The 10,018-nt window shown below is 33.9% G+C and overlaps 1 protein-coding gene across 1 annotated transcript; it reads right to left on the bottom strand.

The window, feature by feature from the left end:
• Positions 1–630, bottom strand: LOC132055192 (uncharacterized). The gene has a single exon (XM_059446901.1). The coding sequence runs from the start codon at positions 628–630 to the stop codon at positions 1–3; it is 630 nt and encodes a 209-aa protein (XP_059302884.1).
• Positions 631–10,018: the final 9,388 nt, after the last annotated feature.

Raw genomic sequence — 10,018 nt, 5'->3', positions numbered from 1 at the left:
CTAATCTAGTAGTCCCGTGCTCGATGATTCTCCGTCGGATGATATTAGCGAAACTACTGGATCGGTTAGCACACGTTTGATTCTAAATTTATTGACAAGGACAGATATTACCAGTGCGTCGTTATGAGGCTGCGCGATGCCTTCCATGTCCTCGTCACTGAACGAGATGGGACTGTCGGGGTCGTCATTCCGAGTACGCTTTTCCCTTGTTATGAAAATTTTTGTGCGTTTTACGACCGGCTCAATGGGAACGTCCGTTCCTTCCATGATCATGTGTATCACTTGCTGAGGCTCTTCCAGCCTATCCTGCTTGTTCGAGTCCACGTTCTCGAAATGAGTTTTTGCTCGTTCACTTAGGAATTCCCGAAGGTATCTCAAATTGAATGGTTGGGCAACCTTTTCTCCCAGCTGTCGACAATCTTCGGTTCGATGGCTGTGAGTGTGATGGTATTTGCAAATAAGGCTTTTATCCCGTTTCTCTGGATCAGATTGGATTGGCCTTGGATGCCTTGTTTCTCTGTTAAGGATAACGAACGCCGCTATGGTCGCTACATCGATGCAGAAATTATACTCGGATAACCTTGGAGTTTTTCTGTTTCCCGAGGCTCTATCGACAGTATTTCTTTTCATCAGTCCACGACTACTTTAGGCTCGATCGTTCCTCCGATCATTCCTCCTATCATTGTTGCCCGATTGGCTGTTGCGCCCATTTCCCCTTCGATCGATCACTCCCTTTACCAGAATGCCATGATACCGAAGCGGTCCTAAGAATCTTATCATTTTCGACCCTGATCTTTGATTGATACCTGTTGTGTACATCAGCCCAGGCCATCGCCGGGTATTTTATCAGATTTCGCTTTAGCTCTATAGATGTGATCGAGCTTCTTGAATTGAGCCCTTGAGTGAAAGCTTGGACGGCCGATAGTCGGTGACATCGGGTAAGTCCATGCGTTCCATTTGAAATCGGGCCATAAACTCGCAGAGGGTCTCGTCATCTCGCTGCTTGACGTTGAACAAGTCCGATATTCGGATTTGGACCTTGATAGCACCAGCATGGGCTTTGACAAAAGCATCAGTGAGCATGACAAATGAATCAATCGAATGCTCGGACAAGTTATGATACCAAATCATCGCCCCTTTTGATAGGGTTTCCCCGAACTTCTTAAGCACCACTGATTCCTTTTCGTCATCGGCGAGATCATTGCCCCGCCCAATAAAGCGTACGAATATGCGATCACGTGTTCGTTTGGGTCCGGGTGTACCAGTGTTATACTTCGGGATATCGGGCGTACGAAATCTCTTTGGGATTTTCATCGGCGCCATGACTTGGCGGAAATGGCGGTTGAACGAATTTTTTCGAATCGGTCCCTTGACACGGTGAGGCCCGAATCGATCGACCCTCGAGTTGTAGTTCTCCACTTTTTTATCGTTCGCCTGTATCTTCTTTTCGCCGGACTCGACTCGTTTCGCCAATTTTTCGAGCATTCTTATCAGCTCGCCGCTCTGCCCGATGTGGTTCTCATTATTCCGAGTGATGTGCCTTTCTGTCGTATGCTGAGTCTGTTCCGATGGAGCAATATCGGGTGCTTGACTTCGGTTTTATAATTGCGCTATGATCTCTTGCTGGGCCTGTAATTAGGCCATAGCCATGTCCAATTGGTTTTGGAGATTTTGCAGCATGGCTCCGTTATTATCGCCGGCTGGTACGTTGCCCACTGATGATCCGGCTTGAACGGGATTAACAGGAGGTGCGCTGTTATTAGGTCCGCCCCCGTCGTTATGCTCTTGATGGCTTGGCTAGACTTGAAAGTTGACGGAATGAGAATCCGACATGTCTGGTAGACCTGAAATCAAACCTTAAAGAACAAATGTAAAATATCGAGTGTAACCAGAATTTTGTATTGAACCGCCATTATTATCTCTGGCCCCACGGTGGGCGCCAAACTGTTTAACTTTAAATGGAGAACAATTAAATTTATGCGTGATGCCAAAGATATATGGCTCAATTCAATTCGAGATGAGATTACAAGATAAACGAATAAGTAAATAAAAAGTGCAGATCTGACCAAATATTAATGATGACTGGCCTCGGGTATCAGAACCGAGGTCGAATCCGTTTACCGGGTGTTTACACAATGAATAATGAAGATAACCTTAGAAAATATGAATGAACTCAGATGATTCTATTGTTTTAGTACATGAATTCCCTCTTTTTTCTCTGTCGCCGAACCCCCACAATGAATGGGGCCTCCTCTTTATATAATAGAGGAGTCCTAACCCTAGTACAATTCTAAATAAGGAAAAGAAATACGACACGGTACAGTTGCCGAGATTGATGCCGAAATATCCGGCTGAGGACGGATATCCCGGTCTTCTCCTCATGGTGGTTAATCGCCTCTGCTTTAGCGCCTCGTTCCAGATCGAGCTTGGACCCGTATCCTGCCCGAACATAGCCATGGCAACGGGAAACCGATCATATCCATATCCTCGGTTTTATGTGTATACAAAATCGAACAATATTAAAGAGTATTTTTTTTTTTTTTAATATTAAACGCATAGTTGGAAACACATGCTAAATTTAACTTGAATTCCTAATACAACACTTATTTTGGAATAATTTTTTTATTAAGATTACACCTATTTTGAGATGGAGTAGTTTATCCAACCTTCAAGTGATAAATTAATTCAAAATTATAATTTTGAGATAATCAACAAACGAAACTACTCATGATAAATTAATGGAAGGTGGGGGTACCGCACCACGGATAGATAGTGTAGGAATTTTCCTGTGGGGCCTAATTAAGTAGGCGAAATGACCCTGCCCAATGTGACGTGACACGTTGCTCAACTGAAAATTCAGATTGAACAATTTGCTTTTGCATCGTACACTTAAAAAAGCATTTCTTCCGCTCTAAGCTTCTAATTTCGTCAATAATTTCTGTACGACGTTATCCCTCTTTTTTGTGTACCATGCTTTGATGGAGAACTGGAAGTGCCATGGAAATTTCCTCTCTTCAAACGACAAAATCAAAGCAAAGAAAAGAAGGACAATGGTCACTCCAACTATTCGTTTTGATTTTTCTTATATATTACTCCTAATAATTAATAATAAAATCTTTTAGCCACACTATTTTAACCACAATAACCCAAATAAGATAAATTCATATGATTATTTAGGATAAATTTAATAATTTATGCTTACTTAATATCATTTTTATCTTTTTTTCTCAACATTTATCTTAATTTAAAATTATACAATAGTGGTTATGGTGATTTTTATATAAGTGTGGCCAAATTTGGATCAAATTGGTGTGGCCATTTAGCAATTCTCAACAATTAATACTCATTCAATTTCAATTTATGTAATCCTATTTTCTTATTAATCTGTGTAAAAAAAATGATCTCATTATATATTTGAAAATAATTTACCTTTGTGCAATGATTTATAGTCACACAAAATAAATATGTCTCATTTAACACCACAAATTAAAAAGTGTTCTCTTCTTTCTTAAACTCCGTAGTCAAATAGATTCACATAAATTGAAACGGAGGGAGCAATATAAACTAATCTTTGTACTACCGATATAATATCATTTTTAAAATATGAAATTAAAATTCATTTTACTATACGCAATTAGACGCAGTTTAATCATGAAAGAAGATTTCAATAAAAAGATACCCTTTGGGTCGTTTGGTGCATGGTATAAGCTGGGATATCACAGCATTAATTTTTTGTATCATATTTGGTACAAAGTATAAATTTATATTGGTATAAATTTATACCTTTTACCATATTTGGTACAAAATGCATCCCATGATATAAGCTGGGATATACCTTCTTATACCATTTATCATGGGAATATTTTATACCATCTACGAGATGATATAAAATAATCCCAAAATATGAATAAATTAATCCCAAAATTATAATCACAGAATAATTTTCGCCATACACCAAACGACCACTTTGGGTTTATGGTGACACATCATATCATTTCTATGAAAGAATGTCATTAAAATAAAAATATCGAATTGAAAATTGACCAAATATAAAAGTGTCAAAAGTATAGCTTTTTTAAAGCAGAAAAAAAGATAAGATATATAAATTAAAGACGTCCATGCAGGGCCGGAGCCACATAGGTTGAACCCCATTCGGTAGAAAAAACTATTTATAGATAATTAAAATTACTTTTATGTATATATAATAGATGTTAACACTCTTTGACTTTTTCGTAGGTTTACTTATTATATTTTGAATTTTTTAGTGAAAATTTTAACCCGCCATTGCGTCCATGCTATAACATGTTAAAGTGCTTAATAGTTTAAAAAAGTTTCAATAAATTAGACCATTCTTTTTGTTAAATTGCCGATACCAAAATACTAGTTGCAAACCTCAAAAGATTCTTTTCCTCCCATCTCACCAAAGGTCAAGCTGCGTTTGCAAGGCGTACTAAAAGTCGTAACGCTAAATAAAATTAGTCAATACTTGGAATTTCCTTTTTGTGTTCCAGTGTAGGAAGACTTTTAAAAATCCAAGTACCTCAAGCTTTAGAATAACAGGAGTAATAAAGCCCCAGCCACAGGATGTAATGCGGCGGATGAAATTGCTTCTTCCTTAACAAGATATTTTGGGTTCGATGCTAGGGTATGGAAATTTTTTTGATAGGGAGCGCTTCCCCTGTATGGGGGGAATCCAGATATTTTCAGACTCCAATGCGAGTACCGGACACCGGATGAGAAACCAAATAAAACACGAGTAATAAAAGCATATATCAGAGTTTAAGAATCACATTTTATTTATCTTACATGATAAGTTGTTCACAATTGATTACACGCTCACTGAGTCTCATCGTGTAATTACAACTAATTTGATTTGGTAACACAATTTTACATCAACAAATCGTTGCATATAAAGAATACTCTGTATATAAATGTTTAAATTAGTAAGAACAGTCAGTGGACAAGAATTACAATTCACCTGTTTGATCTCAAACTAAATATTTCGTTAGGTCTAGACAATACTTTAGTAAAATTAAAATTAAAATTAAAAATAAAAATAAAATTGAAATTGAATATATTAGAGGAACTAGTGGGTATCTTAAAAAATTTCACCTCTTCTTTTTTAATTTTATTTTATCAAGAAAATTTAGGTGCCCTTTGGCCATAAAAATTATGCATTTTTTTCCGAAATTTTTTTCACTTTTTTCATTTTTGGGCGTTTGTCCATAAATATTCCGAATACAACTTAAAGTTGTATTTCGGAATACCAAAAACTCAAAACACTTATTTTTAAAAAAAAAAATCACTTTTTTTACTTTTTTACAACTACATTTCACCAAAAACTACAATTTCAAAAACTATGGCCAAACACAAACTCTAACACCAACTCCAACTTCAAAAATTCCAAAAAAAGTGAATTTATTTTTGATATCTATGACCAAAAGCCTACTTATTTTTGAACGTTAAAAAATGTTCGGAAAAGGCTCAAATATGCCATCTAACTATCGGAAATGGCTCATTTATGCCACTAGTCTATAATTTGGCTCATTTATGCCATCGAACTATAGGAAATGACTCATTTATGCCACTCATCAATAGTTTGACTCATTTATACAATTGCCTATTACCAAAATGACTCATCCATGCCCTTTTTTCATTAACGCCGGTTTTACAATACCAGATGTCTACGTCGTTTAATTAAATCAGCCCAATTTTAAATAACAAATTAATAAAAAAATCGATCCATACACCTTATCCACCCACAATCATAATCTAGTTGAGTTCACATGTCGTATATATAGTATTGTAAAACCAACTTTAATGAAATATGGCATGACGGTCATTTTGATAACAAATATGACATAAATGAGTCAAACTATCGATGAAAAGCGATAAATGAGTCATTTCTATAGGTCATGGCAAGATAAATGAAGTCATTTCTTATCATAAGATAAATGAGCCAAACTATCGACGAAAGAAAGATAAATGGCCCATTTTGATAGTTAGATGGCATAATTGAGCCTTTTCCGAAAAATGTTTTAGGTTAGAAAAATGAACTTGTGGGGTCAAATTTTTCTTTTTCTTTTACCAGGTCGGTCTATAGGAAGAAATACGGAAAGAAAACAGTGACACGTACAAGAACCAATGAAATTCAGGGAAAACGCGAAGAACACGTCACGAGCACAAGAAAAGGAAAAAAAATGAAAATATAAGCAAGAAGACTAAATTTAAACAGCCACCCACCAACCATTTAAATATTAAATAGCCAATTTTTTTCAATTACGACTTGTAAAATTAGAGACCGAAATATTATTAAAAGTGTGACCATTAAACACACAAACCTGATATAAGAAAGTATTGTTCACATCTATGGTCGTAAATGATTTAAAATTTAAAATTACACATACTTTTAAGGTCTATATATTTGTGGTACAAATCTGTATTAAGATACCAAAAAAAAATATATATTCTCCTTCCATCTCAATTTGTTGGTCCTAATCTGACACAATCAAAATTTTTTGATTTTGTGAACTTAATTAAAATGTGTGTAATGTACTAATGCTCTTTCAATTATGTGGTTTTAGGTATGTCATGTGTGATGTTGAGTGTAAAGATTTACAAAGCAACGTTCTTTTTGGCTGAATACATATGCAGGCCCTTAAATTTGTCCGAATTTTCATTTATACACTTGAAATTAGTTTTGTTCCTATTGAATCTTATTACTCAAGTCAAAATGTGACTATTCAGACATGTTTAAGGGACTAAAAAAATAAAACAAAATGAATTGAAACAGAAGGAGTGATGACTTCTAGCAGTTGCTTATATTTCTGGTGAAAAATAATATCAATAATGTGATTTTTTCATAAACGCATAAATAATATAAAATATTTATAACTAAGTTACAAAATTCTTACATATATATTTTACACATGTTATGAATGTGTGGGAGTGGGAGCCAGCTACAGCTTGCAGAGAGATTAAGGACAAGTAGCAAAGAAGAGACACATTTTCACTCAGAAAACAGTGGGCCCGGAGACGGACTTGAAATGCGGAATTGAAAAGAAATTAAAATGAATGGACACCAGAAATGGATGAGACAGGAAAAAGAGAATTCAAATCCAACTAAATAAAGGAAAGGAAAAGAAAAAGGCAAGATGTCCGTGAAAACGTGATGGTTGGAGGATTGGATGGAGAAAGATGACTTAAAATATGAATCCGCCAAACACGCGCCTGTCCACATCTCACATCTTCTTCCTACTTTACCTCTCACATCTTCTTCCTACTTTACCTCATTTAATTATTACTAGCCATATATGCCCGTGCAATGCACGGATCGAACATATTTATTCATTTTAATTAATCAATCTTTAAAATTTGTATTTTGTAAATTCAGTATTATAACATATATTCACGTAGAATTTATTAATTCTTAAAGAATATAAAAGTTAAAAATAAATAAATTAAAGTGCACGAAGGAAATAAATTAGTTTAGGAAAATTAAAATTGAACTGCATGTGTCTATACATGAAAAGAGAATAAATAATCAGCTAGAACACGAAAAGTCAAAAGTGAACAAGTAAAAGTGCACGAAAAAAATAAATACGTCAGAGTATTAAATTTGAAGTGCATACGTCTATATATGAAAAGGAAATAAATACTAAAAGATCGCGACATACGTCACGTGAAATATATATATAAAAATAAATAATAAAGGTGTACATGTTATATAAATTTTATGTTATATAAAGATCTATTGCGCGTACAATTTATAAGGTTTCATGATACAAGCTGGAGGAGCGGTGTTCGTCGCTCCTCCACGCTTATATATAATAGAAAAATATATATTTTTAGTAATATCGCCAAATAATATACGACGAAGGGAGTACTTCATTTTTATTAATTCATAAAGAACGTGAAAAATCAAATATAGTAATGTGGCCAAATAATATGAACGAAGGGAGTGCTTCATTTATTAATTCTTAAAGAATGCGAAAAGCCAAGTAATGTGGCCAACTAATATGGGACGAAGGAGTACTTCATTTATTGATTCTTAAATAACATGAAAAGTCAAAAGTGAACAAGTAAAAATGCACGAGAAAAATAAATGTGTCGAAAAATTAAAATTAAAGTGCATACATGTACACATGAGAAGAAAATAAATATTCAGCAAGAACGTGAAAAGTCAAAAGTGAACAAGTAAAAGTGCACGGAGAAAATAAATTTATATATGAGAATTAAAATTGAACATGATACGTCTAAGTAAAAGTGCACGAAGAAAATAAATGTATCGGAAAATTAAAATTTAAGTGCATACGTCTTATATATGAGAAGGGAATAAATATTAAATACTATGATATATGACTACGCGGGATATAAAAATAGTTGAATAAAATGTACAAATTATATAACTTAAGATACAAGAATTCATTGCGTGTACAAATTGTGAAGTTCATGGTACAACTATTGGAAGCTTTGTTCGTACCCCATGGCACTTATATATATTGTAAACTAGTATTTAAAATAAAATAATGCATTCTCTCTCTCTCTCTCTCTCTCTCCCTCTCTCCCACTTTCAAAATACTCTTGCCCCCCCCCCCCCCCCCCCCCCCTCCACCCCAATCCATTTAAAAGAAACGTTATACTACACCAGCAGCCCTAATTTATACAGCATCATTTAATTCGACGTAAAGTTTAAAAAAGAAAATTTTAAAATTTATGATCTAAAATAAACCTTAGATACTTATACTAATTATAAAATATGACATTCTTTTTAGAGTAAAAACAGAGCATCACATAAATTAAAACAAATATAATAGTAATTAAAAAAGCAAAAATATCACTGAAAATTATGAAGTGATGAACCCTTTTTTATTCTTGACGAGAAATTTGTGCTGGTGTGTTTGATATGAAGTCGGTAAGGTTAGAACGCGCTTTACGTGTTGACTGATCTACAGTGCAATATACGAGTTCATGCGGACCCAATAATTTTAGCAAAAATCTCATATATAAATTAAAAATTTATTAAATATTTAATTATGAACTCATTACATTAACTTGAGGTCGACGTATAATTAATAAAGGAAAAATTTTAGTTACAAATAATTTATGGGTCAAAATTATATATTTATAGCTCATATTTTAAATTATAAACTTACAGCCCAATATTTCATGGCACAACTTGAATATTCACCTTTATACAACAATATACAACTTTATACACCTAATGTAGACAACGTATACACCTTGTATAAAAGTTTATAATAATGTATAAGACTAGTATATAATATTATACAACAATATATAACTTTATACATCTACAGTCAACAATATATAAATCTTGTATAAAAGTGTATAATAATGCATAAGACTAAGAAAAACTGAAGAGGAAAAAATGGCTATAGCAGGTAATTTAAAAAAGATGAGCTAAAATGAGTAAATATTTTGCCATAATTGGCATACAGTGTAAAATTCCCCTCCAAATTAGGGTTTTACCCTCAATACATGATTTTTCAATGTGAACTGGATTTAATCAGACTCTAATATAAATACTTTCTCCGTCTCAATTTATGTAACATTCTTTCATTTTTAGTCTGTCCCAAAAAGTCACATTTCAATAATTATAAATAACCTAATTTTAAAATTATTCTTTCAATCTTTAATAGAATAATTTATAACCATATAAATATATAAAATTTGTTTAAAATCATAAATTTTAAACATTTTTCTTTTTATCTTACGTTTTATGTCAAATTAAATGATGCCACATAAATTGAACAAAAGTAACAAATAAAAAAGTTGGAGGGAGAAAATCCAAATTTTTATTGACTATAATTGCCACCTCCACTTCCCTACACCTTTGCATCTTAACCTGAAAACAGCATCTTTTGTCTCCTTTCTCCCGTGCCCACGCCCCCCCCCCCCCCCGGCCCCACACACACACACACAAAACCAAATCTTATCGCTGTCACCCTTTGGTCCCCCATCCTATTCGCTCCCACTATATAAAGTATCTTGCCCT

The sequence above is a fragment of the Lycium ferocissimum genome, chromosome 5 (assembly GCF_029784015.1).
Source record: "Lycium ferocissimum isolate CSIRO_LF1 chromosome 5, AGI_CSIRO_Lferr_CH_V1, whole genome shotgun sequence".
NCBI lineage: Eukaryota > Viridiplantae > Streptophyta > Magnoliopsida > Solanales > Solanaceae > Lycium > Lycium ferocissimum.
Note: the sequence above shows the minus strand (reverse complement) of the source record. Positions and strands in the feature narration are given on the sequence as shown.

Coding starts and splice junctions, on each gene's coding strand:
- LOC132055192 (XM_059446901.1), bottom strand. CDS start 630: ATGAAAAGAAATACTGTCGATAGAGCCTCGGGAAACAGAAAAACTCCA.